Source organism: Heterodontus francisci, chromosome 28 (assembly GCF_036365525.1).
Source record: "Heterodontus francisci isolate sHetFra1 chromosome 28, sHetFra1.hap1, whole genome shotgun sequence".
Lineage (NCBI taxonomy): Eukaryota > Metazoa > Chordata > Chondrichthyes > Heterodontiformes > Heterodontidae > Heterodontus > Heterodontus francisci.
Window position 1 is genome coordinate 15,434,482 of NC_090398.1, and position 24,957 is coordinate 15,459,438.

Genomic DNA, 24,957 nt, shown 5'->3' on the forward strand with positions numbered 1-24,957 from the left:
TCAAGCAGAGGAAAACTCCAACAACAATCACCTTTAAAAGAGAAGAAAGTGACATTCTTTTTTTGTTGGAAACAAGGCTTTGTCTGGAGGTGGGTGCTGAACACCAGTAATTTACTTTGGACTGTTGGGGGAGGAACAAGTGGCTGGAACAACAAGGGGTGGGGCTGCCAATTCAACAGGAATCTGTGCTGCTGCAAAAGCACACAGGAAAGCTCCCTCCCCACCCCAATTGCCAAGCCTGGGTCAGCTGAAGCTGCCCAGCTAAACAGACGGAAGGGGATCGATAGTGCCTGGGCAGCTTCAGCTGACCCAGGTGAAGACGACTCCCCAAACCGGAAGACCAACTTCAAAGACTGTTTTAAGTGTACTGTGAGCACCACCTCCAGAAAGCAAGTCATCCCTTCTAGCCTGCCTTTGCCTCTCCTCTATTACCTCAGCCTCTCCACTAATCTGTTGTTTGTTTGTTTGTCTTTACTACACATTCAATATTTTCAGTTAAATCGCTGATATTTGGTGTGCAAGTCCACAATTTGGGGTGGGTTTAGCTCTTGGACCCATGGCAAGCCCTTCATCACCGGTGGCGGGGCCCTCTACTACCTACGCAGCTGCAGCTTCTGTGGCTGCCCACGTGGCCCCGTCACCCTTTAAATTATTGACATGCAGCCATGGGGTGAAGAGCTATCCCCACCCCAACATGTCTATTGAGGCCTGCGTTAAGGCAATGGCCGTGGTTGTCGGCCCCTCGGCCATTGTTGCGGCCTCAAAGATGTATGGGAAGGCTGTGTTCTTTTTGAAGACCGAGCGGGCGGTGTCCCTGGCCCTGAGTAAAGGACTCACTGTGGGGGGGACCTTCCTGCCAGTGGACCCTCTGGGGGCCACTGCGCATCGGATAATGTTGTCCAACGTCCCACCCTTCATTCCCAGTGAGCTCCTCCTCCCCCACCTGCACCATCTGGGGGAGGTGAGGTTGGGGATCACCCCAGTCCGGCTTGGTCTTCGGGAGCACAGCCTCCAACATGTCTACTCCTTCCGCCGCCAGTTATTTATGCAGCTGGCGCGGGAGGAGGACACGGAGGGCCAATTTAATGTGGAGTTCCAGGGGACGGCCTACCGCGTCTTTTGGACCTCGGACGGGGCGCGGTGCCACGTCTGCAAGGGGGTGGGGCATGTTCGGAAGAACTGCCCCAACCTCCCGGCCGCCAGCTCCACCTCGGCGGCCCAGAGTGGTTCCACAGCACCTCCTCCCACTCCCCCCACACATCCAACAGACACCGCTCAGTCGATTCCGGAGGCTGTGGTTTTCACAGCCTCTGGCGGGGAGGGGAGCGTCCGTCCGAGCGGAAGGAAGACGCGGGGAAAAAAGAAACATCGTGAGGCGCGTCCCCTGGACACTTTGACTCAACCCGAGCCTGAGCTCAGCCCAAAGCCCATTCCCATGGAATCCACCTGTCCCAGGGCTGGGCTCAGGCCCAGGGTGACTAAAAAAGGAAAAAAGGGTGCGGAGGCGGAGGCCTCTGATGACATGGAGGTCTCTGAGTCTCCGCGCCCAAGTGCAAAAAAGAGGAGAAGGCACCCCTCCACAGAAATAACACAGGGCCCTGAGGTGCAGGGCCCATCTGTTGGAGGGGAGCTGCCTCCTGTTTCTGGTCCTCAGGTGCCCCCTACCGCCACCACCAAGGCTGCAAAGTCCGGGCAGGTGCTCCCTTTTCCTCAGGATGGAGGGGAGGGGATGGCCCCGGTACGTGAGGCCCCTCCTGAAGGAGTAAGTGGGGCCCTGCTTGTGGTGGGGGAGCCTGGGGAAACCGCCCATTCCGCCACTGCTACTGGGTCGGGTGTCCTGAATGAAGGGGAGGGCGAGGCCCCAGAGGGTCGGGTCTCCCAGCCGGAGTCCACCACCAACCAGGAGACACCCGACCCAGTTATAACTGAGAATGCTGCCCCATCTGCTGGGCCTGTGGGTGCTGGCGGAGCGGGAGATGGCCTCCTCTCGCCGCCTCCAGTCTCGGCTCCGGCTGGTTTCCGGGAGTCCGGAACTTCTGTCTCCCCTGGACCAGTCATTGGCCTGGGGATGGAGGTGGAGGGGGGTCCTGAACCGCTGGTGCCTACAGGCTCCAGTTTCACAATAGAACCCAGAGAGGACTCCTCCGCCATCGATCCTGGGGGTGGGATCGTGACGGAGGCGGGATCAGCTGGCGCGGCCGGGACGTCCGCCCCACAGTGTGTGGTGGATGCGTCGGCCGCTGGCGGTGACGACCCGGAGGAGGATGGGGATTCGGTGCGGGGCACGGAGGATGATCTTGATTCCATCGCCAGTGAGGTGGTGGAGTCCCTCGTGCCTCCCACCGAATCTCCTCTCATCCCCACGGCGGAACTCCGGGATTTCCTCGCGGCTTGCAGAGGTTGCCGCAATAAAGTTCAGCTGGCCCTCGACCGTTGGTCGAATCTGGCGCTGATCATCCAGTCCGTCCGTGCCGCCCTTAAGATAGCGGGCAAGCGCGCGGACGTGAAACTGGTTGAGAGGCGCCGTTTTAATGTGTTCCTCAATGGGTTGCTGGGGGAGTGGAGGGCCAGGTGCACTTCCACTCCCTCCTCACAGTGAGCTGTTGGTGACGGGTTTTACGTACCTTTGACATGAAGATAACCACAGCCAGCCTCAACATCAACGGCAGCAGAGGGGCTCACCGCAGATTTCACAATCTCTCAGTCCTTAGGGAAGGGAGATACGCGGTGAGCTTTCTGCAGGAAACCCACACCGTTCCGGGAGACGAAGCCACCTGGCTCCTGGAGTGGCAGGGTGGGGTCTACATGAGTCACCTCACCCCTATTTCTAGTGGGGTGGCTATCTTGTTGGCCCCGACTTTTCAGCCGGAGATCTTGGGGGTCAAGGAGCTAGTGCCGGGCCGCTTGCTCCACCTCGCCGTTCGCCTGGGTAGCGTGCCGCTCCACTTTGTGAACGTGTACGCGCCCAGGCCCGGCGCTTTGCAAGCGCGCTTCTTTGAAGAAGTGTCCGCTCTCTTGAGCTCCATCGATAGCGGCGAGTGCATCATCCTCGGGGGGGATTTTAACTGCACCCTCGAGGTGGGGGATCGCTCCGGTCCCCAGCGCGGCCAAGCGTCGGTGGAGAAGTTGAGGGGACTGATCAGCTCCCTTAACTTGGTGGACGTCTGGCGGAATCTCCATCCCGACTCCAGCGCCTTCACGTGGAGGTCTGGAGGAGGGGGGTCGCGAATCGACCGCCTCTACATTTCGCAGGCGTACGTCTCCCGTGTCTCGGCGGCCTCCATGCGGCTGGTGCCGTGCTCGGACCACCGCCTGGTGTGGGCGGAGTTCACTCCGCTCCGCACGCGGGCGGGGTCTGCGTACTGGCACTTTAACAACCGGCTGCTGGAGGACGTGCGATTTCGGGACTCGTTCTGTCGATTCTGGGCCGACTGGAGAAGGAAGCAGGGGGGCTTCCCCTCCTTGAGGCTATGGTGGGATGTGGGCAAGACTCACATCCGCGTCTTCTGTCAGGAGTACGCGAAGGGGTCGACCAAGAGGCGGGAAGCCGAGGTCGGGTGCCTTGAGAGGGAGGTGCTCGACTTGGAATCCCGCCTCGGTCATGCCGTCGCGGACCCGGCCCTGTGGCAGGCGTACAAAGAGAAGAAGGGCGCGCTGAGGAACCTGCAGCTCATAGGGTCCCGAGGCGCGTACGTGAGGTCGCGGATCCAGATCCTGGAAGATTTGGACCGCGCCTCACCCTTCTTCTACTCGCTGGAAAAATGGCGGGGGGTCCGTAAGCAGCTCATCGAGCTGCTGGCCGACGACGGATCCTCCATCACGGATCCGGAGGGAATGGGCCTCCTGGTCCGGACGTATTACAGTGCGTTGTTCTCTCCGGATCCGTCCAGCGAGGATGCGCGCAGAGTTTTGTGGGAGGACCTGCCGCAGGTCAGCCCGGAGGGCGCCGAAGGATTGGAGGCTCCGCTCACGTTGGCGGAGCTGACTGGCGCCCTCCACCAGCTCTCGAGGGGCAAATCCCCAGGGCTGGATGGGTTGACCGTGGAGTTCCTCAGGGCGTTCTGGGACGTCCTGGGGGACGATTACGCGCGGGTCCTGGGGGAAAGCCTGGCGACCGGGGAGATGCCCCTCTCGTGGCGCAGGGCGGTCATCGTCCTGCTGCCGAAGAGGGGCAATCTCCGCCTGCTTAAAAACTGGCGTCCGGTCTCCCTCCTCAGCACGGATTTGAAGATCTTTGCCCGGGCTATGTCTACCCGCCTGGGCTCCGTGCTGGCCCACATGATCCACCCCGGCCAGTCCTACACGGTCCCGGGCCGGTCCATCCAGGACAACATCCACCTGGTCCGGGACCTGATCCATCTTTCCCAGAGGACTGGTCAGTCGGTCGCCTTTCTCTCCCTCGATCAGGAGAAGGCGTTCGACAGGGTGGATCACGATTATCTTTTCGGGACTCTGCGCGCTTTCGGACTCGGGCCGCATTTTGTGGCCCGAGTCCGACTTTTATACGCCGCCGCAGAGTGTCTAGTCAAAGTTAACGGGTCCTTGACGGCACCCCTTCGATTTGGGAGAGGAGTGCGTCAGGGGTGCCCTATGTCCGGCCAATTGTATACCATCTGCGTGGAGCCCTTCCTGTACCTGCTTCGCAGGAGGTTGACGGGATTGGCTCTGCGCGAGCCGGCCATGCGGGTCATCCTCTCGGCTTACGCCGATGCCGTGCTCCTCGCAATCACAGATCCCGTTGACTTGCGGAGGATGTGCGACTGCCAGCAGACCTTTTCTGCCGCGTCCTCCGCGAGGATCAATTGGGAGAAATGTTCCAGACTCCTGGTTGGTCAGTGGCGGGTGGACTCCCTGCTGGAGGAGATGACACCTTTTGCGTGGAGCACCACGCACCTCCTCTATCTGGGAGTCCACCTTAGCCCCGCTGAGGAAGCCTGGCCGGCAAACTGGCAGGAGTTGGAGGCGAAAGTCACCGCTCGGCTGGGGCGCTGGACAGGACTGCTCCGAGTGCTTTCCTACAGGGGCCGAGCGTTGGTCATAAACCAACTGGTGGCCTCCATGCTGTGGTACTGTTTGGTCACTTTGGCCCTGCCCCCTGTATTTGCCACCAAGATCCAGAAGAAACTCATCGATTTCTTCTGGGGCAAGAGGAAACACTGGGTCTCTGCCGCGGTCCTGAGTCTCCCGATCGAGGAGGGTGGTCAGTCGCTGGTGTGCGTCCGCACCCAGGCTGCGACTCTCCGCCTTCGGACCCTGCAGAGATACCTGTACGTCGAGCGTCCTCCCAGATGGTGTGCGCTGGCGACGTATTTTTTCCGCCAGTGTCACTGCCTTCAAGACGACACGCAGCTCCCGGTGGAGTCCGTTAGCCGCGCCTCTCTGAGGGAGTTGCCTGTCTTTTACCGGGATCTTTTCCGAGTCTGGAACATGGTCGCCTCCAGTCAGGGCGCTCCCCCGCCGGCGGAGGAGAGCGCCTCGGCTGTCCGGGCGGCCGACTTCGGGGACGGTCCGGCGGGCGAAGGAGTAGCCGAAACCCCCGGGGCGCCCCTCACTGCGGGTGGCGAGGGGGGTCGGGAGTGCGGAGCGATCCCGGCCGAACTGACCCCCGCTCGGCCGGAACTGCTCATCGGACCCAGGCCCCGAAACCCTCCTCTGGAGCCGGTCCCGCACAACCCGAGCCGCCTCTTGGAAATGCCCTCCGTGCCATTCCAATCGGCGCGGAGGGGTTTCCTGTACGGGCTGCTCCTGCACACTCTCCACTTCCTCGCCCTCGTCAGCCGGCCGGACACGCCCTGGCGGTCCGCGTTGCCATCTGGCGGCGAGGGGAAACCCCGATGGAGGTCTCTCTACGCGGGAGTCTTCCCCCTTTACATCGGGGACCTGGGGTGGAGGGTGCTGCACAGAGCAGTCCCGTGCAATAGGCTTTTAAGTAGGTTCACGGACTCCCAGGCCACCTGTACTTTCTGCGGCCTGGACGAGTCCGTGTTCCACATTTATACGGAGTGTGCGAGGTTGCAGCCCCTATTTGAGTATCTAAAGGGGCTGCTCCTCAAATTCTGGCTGCACTTCAGTCCCACGCTCCTGATCTTTGGGCACCCGGAGCAGAGGGGCTTGGGCCGGGAGGAGGATCTCCTCGTCGGTCTGCTCCTGGGCCTGGCCAAGGTGGCAATTCACAGGTCCAGGTTGCTTGCCGTCGGGGGGTCCGTCCTCCCCGTTTGCCTGCCCCTCTTCCGCGGTTACGTTCGCGCCCGGGTGTCCCTGGAAAAGGAGCATGCGGTGTCCGCCGGTACGCTTGAGGCCTTCCGCGACCGGTGGGCACCGCAGGGACTGGAGTGCATTGTCGACACCGAGAATGGCATTTTAATTTGAGTTTTTTGTTTATTTATCTGGTGTTAATAAAGTTATTTTAAAAATATAAATGTGTATATAAAGGGGGCCTGAGGAATAAAGGCCCCCTCGACATTAAAAAAAAAAGAAAAAAAAAGGCTCATTCTATCCAATGTCCCGCCCTTCATTCCTGGTGAGCTCCTCCTTCCCCACCTGCACCATCTGGGGGAGGTAAAGACCGGGCTCACCCCAGTCCTGCTCGGTCTTGGGGAGAACAGCCTCCGGAACGTGCACTTCGGAACGAGGACCTGAAACCCTCCTCGGGAGCCGGTCCCGCACAACCCGAGCCGCCTCTTGGAAATGCCCTCCGTGCCATTCCAACCGGCGCGGAGGGGTTTCCTGTACGGGCTGCTCCTGCACACTCTCCACTTCCTTGCCCTCGGCAACCGGCCGGACACGCCCTGGTGGTCCGCGTTGCCATCTGGCGGCGAGGGGAAACCCCGATGGAGATCTCTCTATGCGGGAGTCTTCCCCCTTTACATCGGGGACCTGGGGTGGAGGGTGCTGCACAGCGCAATCCCGTGCAATAGACTTTTAAGTAGGTTCACGGACTCCCAGGCCGCCTGTACTTTCTGCGGCCTGGACGAGTCCGTGTTCCATGTATATATGGAGTGTGCGAGGTTGCAGCCCCTCTTTGAGTATTTGAAGGGGCTGCTCCTCAGGTTTTGGTTGCTGAAAGAAAGCAGGTTAAATACAGTGATGATATATTGCTTTATGCAAGTCCTAAAAACAAAGGGATTAGATACAGAGGGTCAAAGAGAGATTAAATTAAATTTATACTCACTGACTTTTCGAGATATTCCACAGGACAAAAGCGATGATAATGACTGCTGATCCAATGAGGCTGTAATGATGTCTGACCTGGTGTTCCCCATCTGTGAAAGAGAACACATCTTAATATGAACAGTCTATACTAATGTCTCAGAACTAGAGCAGTTTAATATTGTCCCGTCGGATTGAACAAGGCAAAGAGAGAGACAGAGAGATATCAGGAAAGAGAGACAGACAGACAGACATACAGACAGACAGAGTTAGATCCCGGGAAGGAGAGACAGACAAAGAGACTGAGAGTCATATCCTTCTATTCCTTTCTCTCCCATGTGTTTCTCCAGCTTCCCCCTTAAATACATCCACACTATTCCCCTCACCCAATCCCTGTGGGAGTGAGTTGCACATTCTCACCACTCTGTGGGGAAAGATGTTTCTCCTGAATTCCCTGTCTGGATTTATTACTATCTTATATTGACGGTCCCGAGTTCTGATCTCACAAACAAGTGGAAACGTCATCTCCACATCGACCCCATCGAAACTTGCATGATTTTAAAGACCTCTGTCAGGTCATCCCTCAGTCTGCCCTTTTCTACAGAAAAGAATCCAAGCCTGTTCAGTCTTTCCTGATCACCGTAACTTCCCAGTTCTGCTGTCATTCAACTAAGTCACAGTGCTCCAAGTGAGGTCTAACCAAGGGATATGAAGACCGGAACTGTGCACAGTGCTCCAAGTGTGGTCTAACCAAGGGATATGGAGACTGGAACTGTGCACAGTGCTCCAAGTGTGGTCGAACCAAGGGATATGGAGACTGGAACTGTGCACAGTGCTCCAAGTGTGGTCTAACCAAGGGATATGGAGACTGGAACTGTGCACAGTGCTCCAAGTGTGGTCTAACCAAGGGATATGGAGACTGGAACTGTGCACAGTGCTCCAAGTGTGGTCTAACCAAGGGATATGGAGACTGGAACTGTGCACAGTGCTCCAAGTGTGGTTTAACCAAGGGATATGGATACTGGAACTGTGTACAGTGCTCCAAGTGTGGTTTAACCAAGGGATATGGATACTGGAACTTTGTACAGTGCTCCAAGTGTGGTCTAACCAAGGGATATGGAGACTGGAACTGTGTACAGTGCTCCAAGTGTGGTCTAACCAAGGGATAAGGAGACTGGAACTGTGCACAGTGCTCCAAGTGTGGTTTAACCAAGGGATATGGAGACTGGAACTGTGTACAGTGCTCCAAGTGTGGTCTAACCAAGGGGTATGGAGATTGGAACTGTGCACAGTGCTCCAAGTGTGGTCTAACCAAGGGATATGGAGACCAGAACCAATTGCAGTGTCGATCATCAGGTCCAGGGGATTTATTAACTTTCAGTTCCATTAATTTCCCCAGTACTACTTTTTTTTACTTCTGCTAATTTCCTGCAGCTCCACCCTCGCACTAGTCCCTTGTTTCTCTGGCATTTCTGGGAGCATTTTTGTATCTTCCACTGTGAAGACAGACAGAAATATTTGTTTAGTTTCTCAGCCACTTCCTTATTGACCATTATAAATTCTCCTTACTCTGGTTGTAAGGGCCCACAGTTATCTTTGCTCATCGTTTCCTTTTTACATCCCTATAGAAGCTTTTATGGTCCATTTTTATGTTTTTGTTATTCTATATTCTCTATCAGTTTCTTGGTCCTCCTTTGCTGAAGTCTAAAAGGCTCCAAATCCTCAGACTTACTACATTTTAGCAACTTTATACGCCTCTTCCTTTGATAGAATATAATCTTTAACCTCTGTTGTTACCTTTCCTGCTGGGTTTTTGTGCCTCAAAGGAATGTAAATCCGTTGTAAACCATGTATTAATTCTTTAAATGCTAGCCATTGCCTGTCTAACATCACATTTTTAATATAATTTCCCAATCTACCTCAGCCAATTTGCCCCTCATACCTTTGTAGTTTCCTTTGTTTAGATTTAAGATCATAGTTTTGGATTGAATTACATAACTTGCAAGCCTAAAATGCAATTCTATTACATTATGGTCACTCCTCCCTAAAGGTGCCTTGACAACCAGATTATTAATTAGCCCTATCTCATTGCACAATACCAGATCTAAAATAACTCATTCTCTGGTTGTTACTCAACATCCTGTTCTAGGAAACCATCTCGTATACATTCCAGGAATTCATCCTCCACAGCATTAGTGCTAATTAGGTTTACCCAGTCTATATGCAGATTGAAGTCCCCCGTGAATACAGTATTTCCCTTGTTTCATGCACCTCTAATTTCCTGAATTATATCGTATCCTACTTTACCACTACTCTTTGTTGGCCTATAAACAACTCCAGCCAATGTTTGCTGCCCTTTGCTGTCTCTTAGCTCCACCCAAATTGATTCTACCTCTTGTTCCTTCGATCTAAGATTCTCTCTCAGTAATATACTGATCTGATCCTTTATTAACAGTGCTACCCCACCTCCTTTTCTCTTTTGCCTGTCCTTCCTAAATGTTGAATACCCTTGGACTTTCAGTTCCCAGTCTTGGTCACCTTGCAGCCATGTCTCTGTCATGGCAATTAGACCATACCTGTTTACTTCTATTTGTGCTGTCATTCATCCATCTTTTTGCGAATGCTGTGTGCATTCTGATAGAGTGTCTTTAATTCTGTCTTTTTATTATTTTCACAACCTCTAGCCTTATATGCTGGTGCACATGTAAGTTTGTACGCTCTGACCCTTCCTGCCACACACAGCTTATCAATTCCCTATGTCTACCTTTCTCTCTTGCCTTTTCCTCTCTCTTTAATTTATCATATCTTCCCTTGCTTGATCCTTCATTCCACTTTTTATTTTACAGCCCTCTCTTAAAGCCCTAGTTATGTGACTCACCAGAACACTGGTCCCAGCACAGTTCAAGTGAAGACCATCCCAGTGGAACAGCTTCCACTTTCCCCAGTACTGCTGCCAGTGCCCCATGAACTGAAACCCTTTTCTCCGACACCAATCTTTCAGCCACGCATTTTACTCTCTAATCTTATTTACCCGACTCCAATTTGCTTGTGGCTCAGGTAAGAATTCAGAGAATATTACCTTTGAGGTTCTGCTTTTTAACTTAGCCCCTAGCTGCTCATACTCCCTAAATAGAACCTTTTTCCCAGTCCTAGCTATGTCATTGGTACCCACGTGGACCATGACAACTGGATCCTCCCCCTCCCACTGCTAGTTTCTCTCCAGCTCGGAGCAGATGTCCCGAATCCAGACAGCGGGCAGGCAACACAGCCTTCTGGAGTCTCGCTTTGGGCTGCACAGAACTATGTCTATCCCCCTGACTATACTGCCCCCTATTACCACTACATTCCTATTTACTCCCCCAACTGGAATGGCTTCCTGTACCATGGTGCCTTGGTGAGTTCGCACATTCACCCTGCACCCCTCGCTCTTGTCCATACAAGCTGCAAGAACCTCGAACATGTGGGACAACTGCAAGGGCTGAGGGACCTCCACTTCCGACTTCTCGATCCCCTCACCTGCCTCACTCGCAGTCACACCCTCCTGTTCCTGACCACTGACCAAATCAGAAGACCCTATCCTAAGGGGTGTGACTGCCTCCTGGTACAAAGTGACCAGGTAACTTTCCCCCTCCCTGATGTGTCGCAGTGTCTGGAGCTCGGCCTCCAGTTCAATGACTCTGAGCCGAAGCTCCTCAAGCTGCAGACACTTACTACAGGCGTGTTTGCCCTGGATCACACTGGTATCCACCAGCTCCCACATTCTGCAGCTGCCACACATCGCATACTCTGCCATCGTTATGGCGTTTAACAAATGAATTATTTTACTGATTACATTTTAATGAATGTCTCTAGTCCTGTCTGCGCTGATATTATTTCAATAAATGTTCAACTTACCCCAATTTAAATTCCATATTTTGGGTAGTAGGGGTTAGTGTTCGAGTTAGGGTGCATTAAGATTAGGGTACATTAGGGTTAGGGCACACTTGGGTTAGTATACACTAGGGTTAGTGTTAGCATACATTAGGGTTCAGGGTCAGTAGACATTCGGGTTCAGGGTTAGTATACACTAAGGTTAGGGTTAGTATACAGAAAGGTTAGGGTTAGTATACCCTAAGGTTAGGGTTAGCATACATTAGGGTTCAGGGTCAGTAGACATTCGGGTTCAGGGTTAGTATACATTAGGGTTAGGGTCAGCATACATTCAGGTTCAGGGTTAGGATACATTAGGGTTCAGGGTTAGGATACATTAGGGTTCAGGGTTAGTATACATTAGGGTTAGGGTCAGTATACATTAGGGTTCAGGGTCAGTTAAAATTAGGGTTTGGATCAGTATACATTAGGGTGAGAGTTAGTACACATTAGGGTTAGGGTTAGTACACATTAGGGTTAGGGTCAGTACACATTAGGGTTCAGGGTTAGTATACATTAGGGTTCAGGATTAGTATACATTAGGGTTCAGGTTTAGTATACATTAGGGTTCAGAGTCAATATACAGTAGGGTTCAGGGTCAGTATACATTAGGGTTCAGGGTCAGTATACATTAGGGTTCAGGGTTAGTATACATTAGGGTTCAGGGTGAGTATACATTAAGTTTCAGGGTTAGTATACATTCGGGTTAGGGTCAGGATACATTAGGGTTCAGGGTTAGTATACATTAGGGTTTGGGTCAGTATACATTAGGGTTTGGGTCAGTATACATTAGGGTTAGGGTCAGTACACATTAGGGTTAGGGTTAGTACACATTAGGGTTAGGGTCAGTATACATTAGGGTTAGGGTCAGTATACATTAGGGTTCAGGGTTAGTACACATTAGGGTTCAGGGTCAGTAGACATTCGGGTCAGGGTCAGTATACATTCGGATTCAGGGTTAGTATACATTAGGGTTCAGGGTTAGTATACATTAGGGTTTGGGTCAGTATACATTAGGGTTAGGGTCAGTACACATTAGGGTTAAGGTCAGTACACATTAGGGTTAAGGTCAGTATACATTAGGGTTCAGGGTTAGTATACATTAGGGTTCAGGGTTAGTGTACATTAACTTTCAGGGTTAGTATACATTAGGGTTAGGGTCTGGATACATCAGGGTTCAGGGTTAGTATACATTCGGGTTCAGGGTTAGTATACATTAGGGTTAGGGTCAGTATACATTAGGGTTCAGGGTCAGTATACATTAGGTTTAGGGTCAGTATACATTAGGGTCAGTATACATTCGGGTTCAGGGTCAGTATACATTAGGTTTAGGGTCAGTATACATTAGGGTTAGTATACATTAGGGTTCAGGGTTAGTATACATTAGGGTTCAGGGTTAGTATACATTAGGGTTAGGGTCAGTATACATTAGGGTTCAGGGTCAGTATACATTAGAGTTCAGGGTCAGTATACATTAGGGTTTGGGTCAGTATACATTAGGGTTAGTATACATTAGGGTTCAGGGTTAGTATACATTAGGGTTCAGGGTCAGTATGCATTAGGGTTTGGATCAGTATACATAAGGGTTCAGGGTTAGTATACATTAGGGTTCAGGTCAGTATACAGTTGGGTTCAGGGTCAGTATACATTGGGGTTTGGGTCAGTATACATTAGGGTGAGGGTTAGTACACATTAGGGTTAGGGTCAGTACACATTAGGGTTCAGGGTTAGTATACATTAGGGTTCAGGGTTAGTATACATTCGGGTTAGGGTCAGTATACATTAGGGTTCAGGGTCAGTATACATTAGGTTTAGGGTCAGTATACATTAGGGTTAGTATACATTCGGGTTCAGGGTCAGTATACATTAGGGTTCTGGGTCAGTATACATTAGATTTAGGGTCAGTATACATTAGGGTTAGTATACATTAGGGTTCAGGGTTAGTATACATTAGGGTTAGGGTCAGTATACATTAGGGTTCAGGGTCAGTTAAAATTAGGGTTTGGGTCAGTATACATTAGGGTGAGGGTTAGTACACATTAGGGTTAGGGTCAGTACACATTAGGGTTCAGGGTTAGTATACATTAGGGTTCAGGGTTAGTATACATTAGGGTTCAGGGTTAGTGTACATTAACTTTCAGGGTTAGTATACATTAGGGTTAGGGTCTGGATACATCAGGGTTCAGGGTTAGTATACATTCGGGTTCAGGGTTAGTATACATTAGGGTTAGGGTCAGTATACATTAGGGTTCAGGGTCAGTATACATTAGGTTTAGGGTCAGTATACATTAGGGTCAGTATACATTCGGGTTCAGGGTCAGTATACATTAGGTTTAGGGTCAGTATACATTAGGGTTAGTATACATTAGGGTTCAGGGTTAGTATACATTAGGGTTAGGGTCAGTATACATTAGGGTTCAGGGTCAGTATACATTAGGGTTTGGGTCAGTTTCCATTAGGGTTAGTATACATTAGGGTTCAGGGTTAGTATACATTAGGGTTCAGGGTTAGTATACATTAGGGTTAGGGTCAGTATACATTAGGGTTCAGGGTCAGTATACATTAGGGTTTGGATCAGTATACATAAGGGTTCAGGGTTAGTATACATTAGGGTTCAGGTCAGTATACAGTTGGGTTCAGGGTCAGTTAAAATTAGGGTTTGGGTCAGTATACATTAGGGTGAGGGTTAGTACACATTAGGGTTAGGGTCAGTACACATTAGGGTTCAGGGTTAGTATACATTAGGGTTCAGGGTTAGTATACATTCGGGTTAGGGTCAGTATACATTAGGGTTCAGGGTCAGTATACATTAGGTTTAGGGTCAGTATACATTAGGGTTAGTATACATTCGGGTTCAGGGTCAGTATACATTAGGGTTCTGGGTCAGTATACATTAGATTTAGGATCAGTATACATTAGGGTTAGTATACATTAGGGTTCAGGGTTAGTATACATTAGGGTTACGGTCAGTATACATTAGGGTTCAGGGTCAGTTAAAATTAGGGTTTGGGTCAGTACACATTAGGGTTAGGGTCAGTACACATTAGGGTTAGGGTCAGTATACATTAGGATTCAGGGTCAGTATACAGTAGGGTTCAGAGTCAGTATACAGTAGGGTTCAGAGTCAGTATACAGTAGGGTTCAGAGTCAGTATACATTAGGGTTCAGGGTTAGTATACATTAAGTTTCAGGGTTAGTATACATTAGGGTTAGGGTCAGTATACATTAGGGTTAGGGTTAGTACACATTAGGGTTAGGGTCAGTATACATTAGGGTTCAGGGTTAGTATACATTAGGGTTCAGGGTCAGTAGACATTCGGGTCAGGGTCAGTATACATTCGGATTCAGGGTTAGTATACATTAGGGTTCAGGGTTAGTATACATTAGGGTTTGGGTCAGTATACATTAGGGTTAGGGTCAGTACACATTAGGGTTAAGGTCAGTATACATTAGGGTTCAGGGTTAGGATACATTAGGGTTCAGGGTTAGTGTACATTAACTTTCAGGGTTAGTATACATTAGGGTTAGGGTCTGGATACATCAGGGTTCAGGGTTAGTATACATTCGGGTTCAGGGTTAGTATACATTAGGGTTCAGGGTCAGTATACATTAGGGTTAGGGTTAGTACACATTAGGATTAGGGTCAGTATACATTAGGATTAGGGTCAGTATACATTGGGGTTCATGGTTAGTATACAGTAGGGTTCAGGGTCAGTATACATCAGGGTTCAGGGTCAGTATACATCAGGGTTCAGGGTTAGTGTACATTAGGGTTCAGGGTTAGTATACATTAGGGTTAGGGTCAGGATACATCATGGTTCAGGGTTAGTATACATTGGGGTTTGGGTCAGTATACATTGGGGTTTGGGTCAGTATACATTAGGGTTAGGGTCAGGATACATTAGGTTTCAGGGTCAGTATACATTAGGGTTCAGGATTAGTATACATTAGGGTTCAGTGTTAGTATACATTCGGGTTAGTGTACATTTGGGTTCAGGGTTAGTATACATTCGGGTTAGTGTACATTGGGGTTCAGGGTTAGTGTACATTAGGGTTAGGGATAGTATACATTAGGATTAGGGTTAGTGTACATTTTGGTTCAGTGAATATAGTGAGTTAGGTTGGAAGCTGAAAGGCAGGATGAGCAGAGTAGTAATCTCAGGATTGTTACCGGTGCCACGTGCTGGTGAGGTTAGAAACAGGGAGCGAGTGCAGCTGAACATGTGGCTACAGAACTGGTGCAGGAGGGAGGGATTCAGATATGTGGATCATTGGGATACCTTCTGGGGAAGGTGGGACCTGTACAAGAAGGACGGGTTGCAACTGAACTGGAGGGGCACCAATATCCTGGGCGGGAGGTTTGCTAGAGCTCTTCGGGAGGGTTTAAACTAGTTTGGCAGGGCGATGGGAACCGGATCCACAGATCAGTGGATGGGGTAGCTGTTGAACAGGCAGATACCGAGTGCAGAGAGTCTGTGAGGAAGGTTAGACAGTTGACAGGGCAAAGTTGCAGCCAGTATGATGGGTTGAAGTGTGTCTATTTTAACGCAAGAAGTGTCAGGAATAAGGGTGATGAACTTAGAGCATGGATCAGTACTTGGAGCTACGATGTTGTGGCCATTACGGAGACATGAATATCACAAGGGTAGGAATGGATGTTGGATGTTCCGGGGTTTAGATGTTTCAAAAGGAATAGGGAGGGAGGTAAAAGAGGTGGGGGAGTGGCATTGTTAATCAGGGATAGTATCACAGCTGCAGAAAGGGAGGTCATCGAGGAGGGTTTGTCTACTGAGTCATTATGGGTGGAAGTCAGAAACAGGAAAGGAGCAGTCACTTTATTGGGAGTTTTCTATAGAACCCCCAATAGCAACAGAGACACGGAGGAACAGATTGGGAGGCAGATTTTGGAAAGGTGCAGAAGTAACAGGGTTGTTGTCATGGGTGACTTCAACTTCCCTAATATTGATTGGAACTTCCTGAGTGCAAATAGTTTAGATGGAGCAGTTTTTGTCAGGTGTGTCCAGGAAGGTTTGCTGACTCAATATGTAGATAGGCCGACTAGAGGGGAGGCGATGTTGGATTTGGTGCTTGGCAACGAACCAGGCCAGGTGGCAGATCTCTCGGTGGGAGAGCATTTCGGTGATAGTGATCACAACTCCCTGACCTTTACCATAGTCATGGAGAGGGACAGGAGCAGACAGGATGGGAAAATATTTAATTGGGGGAGGGGGAATTACAATGCTATTAGGCAGGAACTGGGGTGCATAAATTGGGAACAGATGTTCCCAGGGAAATGCACGACAGAAATGTGGAGGTTGTTTAGGCAGCACTTGCTGCGACTGCTGGATAGGTTTGTCCCGATGAGGCAGGGAAGGGATGGTAGGGTGAAGGAACCTTGGATGACAAGAGATGTGGAACAGCTAGTCAAGAGGAAGAAGGAAGCTTACTTAAGGTTGAGGAAGCAAGGATCAGACAGGGCTCTAGAGGGTTACAAGGTAGCCAGGAAGGAACTGAAGAATGGACTTAGGAGAGTGAGAAGGGGACATGAAAAAGTCTTGGCGGGGAGGATTAAGGAAAATCCCAAGGCGTTCTACACTTATGTGAGGACCAAGAGGATGGCCAGAGTGAGGGTAGGGCCGATCAGGGATAGTGGAGGGAACTTGTGCCTGGAGTCGGAGGAGGTAGGGGAGGTCCTAAATGAATACTTTGCTTCAGTATTCACTAGTGAGAGGGACCTGGTCGTTTGTGAGGACAGCGTGGAACAGGCTGATATGCTCGATCAGGTTGAGGTTAAGAGGGAGGATGTGCTGGAAATTTTGAATGATATGAGGACAGATAAGTCCCCGGGGCCAGACGGGATATACCCAAGGATATTACGGGAAGCGAGGGAAGAGATTGCTGCGCCTTTGGTGATGATATTTGCGTCTTCACTGTCCACTGGAGTAGTACCGGATGATTGGAGGGTGGCAAATGTTGTTCCCTTGTTCAAGAAAGGGAATAGGGATAACCCTGGGAATTATAGACCAGTCAGTCTTATGTCGGTAGTGGGCAAATTATTGGAGAGGTTTGGTTAGAGACAGTCAGCATGGCTTTGTAAGGTGCAGGTCATGCCTCACAAGCCTTATTGAATTCTTTGAAGATGCGACAAAACATATTGATGAAGGAAGAGCAGTGGATGTGGTGTATATGGATTTTAGCAAGGCGTTTGATAAGGTTCCCCATGGTAGGCTCATTCAGAAAGTAAGGAGGCATGGGATTCAGGGAAAGTTGGCTGTCTGGATACAAAATTGGCTGGCCCATAGAAGTCAGAGTGTGGTAATAGATGGAAAGTATTCAGCATGGAGCTCGGTGACCAGTGGTGTTCTGCAGGGATCTGTTCTGGGACCTCTGCTCTTTGTGATTTTTATAAATGACTTGGATGAGGAAGTGGATGGCTGGGTTAGTAAGTCTGCGATGACACGAAGTTTGCTGGAGTTGTGGATAGTGTGGAAGGCTGTTGTAGGTTGCAACGAGACATTGACAGGATGCAGAGCTGGGCTGAGAAGTGGCAGATGGAGTTCAACCTGGAAAAGTGTGAAGTGATTCATTTTGGAAGGTCGAATTTGAATGCGGAATACAGGCTTAAAGACAGGATTCTTGGTAGTGTGGAGGAACAGAGGGATCTTGGGGTCCATTTCCATAGATCGCTCAATGTTGCCACCCAAGTTGATAGGGTTGTTAAGAAGGCATATGGTGTGTTGGCTTTCATTAACAGGGGGATTGAGTTTAAGAGCTGCGAGGTGATGCTGCAGCTCTATAAGGCCCTGGTTCGACCACACTTGGAATATTGTGTTCAGTTCTGGTCGCCTCATTATAGGAAGGATGTGGAAGCTTTAGAGAGGGCGCAGAGGAGATTTACCAGGATGCTGCCTGGACTGGAGGGCATGTCCTACAAAGAAAGATTGAGGGAGCTAAGGCTTTTCTCATTGGAGCGAAGAAGGATGAGAGGTGACTTGATAGAAGGGTACAAGATGATGAGAGGCATAGATAGAGTGGATAGTCAGAGACTTTTTCCCAGGGTGGAAAGGGCTATCACCAGGGGTTAATGTTAAGGTGATTGGAGGAAGGTTTTGGGGAGATGTCAGAGGTAGGTTCTTTACACAGAGAGTGGTGGGTGCGTGGAATGCACTGCCAGCGGTGGTAGTAGAAGCAGATACATTAGGGTCATTTAAGCGACTCTTGGATAGGTACATGGATGATAGTAGAATGAAGGGTAGGTAGTTAGTTTGATCTTAGAGTAGGTTAAAGTTTCGGCACAACATCGTGGGCCGAAGGGCCTGTACTGTTCTATGTTCTATGTTCTTATTTCTATGTTCTATGTTAGTATAGATTAGGGTTGGGGTTGGTATACATTCGGATTACGGTTATTGTTCATTATGGTTCAGGGTTAGTATACATTAGGGTCAGGGTCAGTGTACATTACGGTTCAGGGTTAGTATACATTAGGGTTCAGGATTAGTATACATTAGGCTTCAGGGTCAATATACATTATGGTTCAGGGTCAGTATACATTAGGGTTAGGGTCAGTATACATTAGGGTTAGGGTCAGTATACATTAGGGTTAGTGTACATTTAGGTTCAGGGTTACTGTACATTAGGGTTAGGGTTATTATGCATTAGGGTTAGAGTTAGTATACATTAGGGTTCAGGGTTAGTATACATTAGGGTTCAGGGTCAATATACATTATGGTTCAGGGTTAGTATACATTAGGGTTAGGGTCAGTATATATTAGGGTTCAGGGTGAGTATACATTATGGTTCAGGATTAGTTGACATTAGGGTTAGGGTTGGTATACATTAGGGTTAGTGTACTTTTGGGTTCAGGGTTACTGTACATTAGGGTGAGGGTTATTATACATTAGGATTAGGGTCAATATACATTATGGTTCAGGGTTAGTATATATTAGGGTTAGGGTCAGTATACATTAGGGTTAGGGTCAGTATACATTAGGGTTAGGGTCAGTATACATTAGGCTTAGGGGTGGTATACATTAGGGTTAGGGGTGGTATACATTAGGGTTAGTGTACATTTGGGTTCAGGGTTAGTGTACATTAGGGTTAGAGTTAGTATACATTAGGGTTAGGGGTGGTATACATTAGGGTTAGTGTACATTTAGGTTCAGGGTTACTGTACATTAGGGTTAGGGTTATTATACATTAGGGTTAGGGTCAGTATACATTAGGGTTAGGGTCAGTATACATTAGGGTTCAGGGTCAGTATACATTAGGGTTTGGGTCAGTATACATTAGGGTTAGGGTTAGTACACATAAGGGTTGGGGTCAGTATACATTAGGGTTCAGGGTTAGTATACATTAGAGTTAGGGTCAGGATACATCAGGGTTCAGGGTTGGTACACATTAGGGTTAGGGTCAGTATACATTAGGGTTCAGGGTTAGTATACATTAGGGTTCAGGGTCAGTATACAGTAGGGTTCAGGGTCAGTATACATTAGGGTTCAGGGTCAGTATACAGTAGGGTTCAGGGTCAGTATACAGTAGGGATCAGGGTCAGTATACAGTAGGGTTCAGGGTCAGTATACAGTAGGGTTCAAGGTCAGTATACATTCGGGTTCAGGGTTAGTACACATTTGGGTTAGGGTCAGTATACATTAGGGTTCAGGGTCAGTATACATTAGGGGTTGGGTCAGTATACATTAGGGTTAGGGTTAGTACACATAAGGGTTGGGGTCAGTATACATTAGGGTTCAGGGTTAGTATACATTAGGGTTCAGGGTTAGTATACATTAGAGTTAGGGTCAGGATACATCAGGGTTCAGGGTTAGTACACATTAGGGTTCGGGTCAGTATACATTAGGGTTCGGGTCAGTGTACAGTAGGGTTCAGGGTCAGTATACATTAGGGTTCAGGGTCAGTATACATTAGGGTTCAGGGTCAGTGTACAGTAGGGTTCAGGGTCAGTATACAGTAGGGTTCAGGGTCAGTATACATTAGGGTTCGGGTCAGTATACATTAGGGTTCAGGGTCAGTGTACAGTAGGGTTCAGGGTCAGTATACATTAGGGTTCAGGGTCAGTATACATTAGGGTTCAGGGTCAGTGTACAGTAGGGTTCAGGGTCAGTATACAGTAGGGTTCAGGGTCAGTATACAGTAGGGTTCAGGGTCAGTATACATTAGGGTTCAGGGTCAGTATACAGTAGGGTTCAGGGTCAGTATACATTCGGGTTCAGGGTTAGTACACATTAGGGTTCAGGGTCAGTGTACAGTAGGGTTCAGGGTCAGTATACAGTAGGGTTCAGGGTCAGTATACATTAGGGTTCAGGGTCAGTATACATTAGGGTTCAGGGTCAGTGTACAGTAGGGTTCAGGGTCAGTATACAGTAGGGTTCAGGGTCAGTATACAGTAGGGTACAGGGTCAGTATACAGTAGGGTACAGGGTCAGTATACATTAGGGTTCAGGGTCAGTATACAGTAGGGTTCAGGGTCAGTATACATTCGGGTTCAGGGTTAGTACACATTTGGGTTAGGGTCAGTATACATTAGGGTTCAGGGTTAGTATACATTAGGGTTCAGGGTCAGTGTACAGTAGGGTTCAGGGTCAGTATACATTAGGGTTCGGGTCAGTATACATTAGGGTTCAGGGTCAGTGTACAGTAGGGTTCAGGGTCAGTATACATTAGGGTTCAGGGTCAGTATACATTAGGGTTCAGGGTCAGTGTACAGTAGGGTTCAGGGTCAGTATACAGTAGGGTTCAGGGTCAGTATACATTAGGGTTCGGGTCAGTATACATTAGGGTTCAGGGTCAGTGTACAGTAGGGTTCAGGGTCAGTATACATTAGGGTTCAGGGTCAGTATACATTAGGGTTCAGGGTCAGTGTACAGTAGGGTTCAGGGTCAGTATACAGTAGGGTTCAGGGTCAGTATACATTAGGGTTCAGGGTCAGTATACAGTAGGGTTCAGGGTCAGTATACATTCGGGTTCAGGGTTAGTACACATTAGGGTTCAGGGTCAGTGTACAGTAGGGTTCAGGGTCAGTATACAGTAGGGTTCAGGGTCAGTATACATTAGGGTTCAGGGTCAGTATACATTAGGGTTCAGGGTCAGTGTACAGTAGGGTTCAGGGTTAGTATACATTAGGGTTCAGGGTCAATATACATTATGGTTCAGGGTTAGTATACATTAGGGTTAGGGTCAGTATATATAAGGGTTCAGGGTGAGTATACATTATGGTTCAGGATTAGTTGACATTAGGGTTAGGGTTGGTATACATTAGGGTTAGTGTACTTTTGGGTTCAGGGTTACTGTACATTAGGGTGAGGGTTATTATACATTAGGATTAGGGTCAATATACATTATGGTTCAGGGTTAGTATATATTAGGGTTAGGGTCAGTATACATTAGGGTTAGGGTCAGTATACATTAGGGTTAGGGTCAGTATACATTAGGCTTAGGGGTGGTATACATTAGGGTTAGGGGTGGTATACATTAGGGTTAGTGTACATTTGGGTTCAGGGTTAGTGTACATTAGGGTTAGAGTTAGTATACATTAGGGTTAGGGGTGGTATACATTAGGGTTAGTGTACATTTAGGTTCAGGGTTACTGTACATTAGGGTTAGGGTTATTATACATTAGGGTTAGGGTCAGTATACATTAGGGTTAGGGTCAGTATACATTAGGGTTCAGGGTCAGTATACATTAGGGTTTGGGTCAGTATACATTAGGGTTAGGGTTAGTACACATAAGGGTTGGGGTCAGTATACATTAGGGTTCAGGGTTAGTATACATTAGGGTTCAGGGTTAGTATACATTAGAGTTAGGGTCAGGATACATCAGGGTTCAGGGTTGGTACACATTAGGGTTAGGGTCAGTATACATTAGGGTTCAGGGTTAGTATACATTAGGGTTCAGGGTCAGTATACAGTAGGGTTCAGGGTCAGTATACATTAGGGTTCAGGGTCAGTATACAGTAGGGTTCAGGGTCAGTATACAGTAGGGATCAGGGTCAGTATACAGTAGGGTTCAGGGTCAGTATACAGTAGGGTTCAGGGTCAGTATACATTCGGGTTCAGGGTTAGTACACATTTGGGTTAGGGTCAGTATACATTAGGGTTCAGGGTCAGTATACATTAGGGTTTGGGTCAGTATACATTAGGGTTAGGGTTAGTACACATAAGGGTTGGGGTCAGTATACATTAGGGTTCAGGGTTAGTATACATTAGGGTTCAGGGTTAGTATACATTAGAGTTAGGGTCAGGATACATCAGGGTTCAGGGTTAGTACACATTAGGGTTCGGGTCAGTATACATTAGGGTTCGGGTCAGTATACATTAGGGTTCAGGGTCAGTGTACAGTAGGGTTCAGGGTCAGTATACATTAGGGTTCAGGGTCAGTCTACATTAGGGTTCAGGGTCAGTGTACAGTAGGGTTCAGGGTCAGTATACAGTAGGGTTCAGGGTCAGTATACATTAGGGTTCGGGTCAGTATACATTAGGGTTCAGGGTCAGTGTACAGTAGGGTTCAGGGTCAGTATACATTAGGGTTCAGGGTCAGTATACATTAGGGTTCAGGGTCAGTGTACAGTAGGGTTCAGGGTCAGTATACAGTAGGGTTCAGGGTCAGTATACATTAGGGTTCAGGGTCAGTATACAGTAGGGTTCAGGGTCAGTATACATTCGGGTTCAGGGTTAGTACACATTAGGGTTCAGGGTCAGTGTACAGTAGGGTTCAGGGTCAGTATACAGTAGGGTTCAGGGTCAGTATACATTAGGGTTCAGGGTCAGTATACATTAGGGTTCAGGGTCAGTGTACAGTAGGGTTCAGGGTCAGTATACAGTAGGGTTCAGGGTCAGTATACAGTAGGGTATAGGGTCAGTATACAGTAGGGTACAGGGTCAGTATACATTAGGGTTCAGGGTCAGTATACAGTAGGGTTCAGGGTCAGTATACATTCGGGTTCAGGGTTAGTACACATTTGGGTTAGGGTCAGTATACATTAGGGTTCAGGGTTAGTATACATTAGGGTTCAGGGTCAGTGTACAGTAGGGTTCAGGGTCAGTATACATTAGGGTTCGGGTCAGTATACATTAGGGTTCAGGGTCAGTGTACAGTAGGGTTCAGGGTCAGTATACATTAGGGTTCAGGGTCAGTATACATTAGGGTTCAGGGTCAGTGTACAGTAGGGTTCAGGGTCAGTATACAGTAGGGTTCAGGGTCAGTATACATTAGGGTTCGGGTCAGTATACATTAGGGTTCAGGGTCAGTGTACAGTAGGGTTCAGGGTCAGTATACATTAGGGTTCAGGGTCAGTATACATTAGGGTTCAGGGTCAGTGTACAGTAGGGTTCAGGGTCAGTATACAGTAGGGTTCAGGGTCAGTATACATTAGGGTTCAGGGTCAGTATACAGTAGGGTTCAGGGTCAGTATACATTCGGGTTCAGGGTTAGTACACATTAGGGTTCAGGGTCAGTGTACAGTAGGGTTCAGGGTCAGTATACAGTAGGGTTCAGGGTCAGTATACATTAGGGTTCAGGGTCAGTATACATTAGGGTTCAGGGTCAGTGTACAGTAGGGTTCAGGGTCAGTATACAGTAGGGTTCAGGGTCAGTATACAGTAGGGTACAGGGTCAGTATACAGTAGGGTACAGGGTCAGTATACATTAGGGTTCAGGGTCAGTATACAGTAGGGTTCAGGGTCAGTATACATTCGGGTTCAGGGTTAGTACACATTTGGGTTAGGGTCAGTATACATTAGGGTTCAGGGTTAGTATACATTAGGGTTCAGGGTCAGTATACATTAAGGTTCAGGGTTAGTACACATTAGGGTTAGGGTCAGGATACATCAGGGTTCAGGGTTAGTATAGATTAGGGTTCGGGACAGGATACATCAGGGTTCAGGGTTAGTATACATTAGGGTTCAGCGTCAGTATACATTAAGGTTCAGGGTTAGTATACATTAGGGTTAGGGTCAGGATACATCAGGGTTCAGGGTTGGTATGCATTAGGGTTCAGGGTTAGTATACATTCGGGTTTGGGTCAGTATACATTAGGGTTAGGGTCAGGATACATCAGGGTTCAGGGTTGGTATGCATTAGGGTTCAGGGTCAGTATACATTCGGGTTTGGGTCAGTATACATTCGGGTTTGGGTCAGTATACATTCGGGTTTGGGTCAGGATACATTAGGGTTAGGGTCAGGATACATTAGGGTTAGGGTCAGGATACATTAGGGTTCAGGGTTAGAATACATTAGGGTTCAGGGTTAGTAGACATTCGGGTTAGGGTCATTATGCATTAGGGTTAGAGTTAGTATACATTCGGGTTCAGGGTTAGTATACATTAGAGTTAGGGTTGGTATACATTATGGTTCAGGGTTAGTATACATTCGGGTTAGTATACATTCGGGTTAGTGTACATTTGGGTTCAGGGTTAGTATACATTCGGGTTAGTATACATTCGGGTTAGTGTACATTTGGGTTCAGGGTTAGTGTACATTAGGGTTAGTATACATTCGGGTTAGTGTACATTTGGGTTCAGGGTTAGTATACATTCGGGTTAGTATACATTCGGGTTAGTGTACATTTGGGTTCAGGGTTAGTGTACATTAGGGTTAGGGTTAGTATACATTAGGGTTAGGGTTAGTATACATTAGGGTTAGGGTTGGTATACATTATGGTTCAGGGTTAGTATACATTCGGGTTAGTGTACATTTGGGTTCAGGGTTAGTATACATTCGGGTTAGTGTACATTTGGTTTCAGGGTTAGTATACATTCGGGTTAGTGTTAGTATACATTAGGATTAGGGTTAGTGTACATTTTGGTTCAGTGAATATAGTGAGTTAGGTTGGAAGCTGAAAGGCAGGACGAGCAGAGTAGTAATCTCAGGATTGTTACCGGTGCCAC

General features: G+C 48.6%; 1 protein-coding gene across 4 annotated transcripts in view; it reads right to left on the reverse strand.

The window, feature by feature from the left end:
- Positions 1 to 24,957, reverse strand: part of LOC137345288 (ICOS ligand-like) — a 100,272-nt gene that overhangs the window by 2,961 nt on the left and 72,354 nt on the right. For 3 of the 4 annotated variants that reach the window (XM_068008769.1, XM_068008771.1, XM_068008768.1), the window contains one exon: positions 7,172 to 7,262. In XM_068008769.1, the coding sequence (XP_067864870.1) occupies positions 7,172 to 7,262 (91 nt within the window). The remainder of the gene's footprint in view (positions 1 to 7,171; positions 7,263 to 24,957) is intronic. The other variant, XM_068008770.1, reaches the window with a different exon arrangement.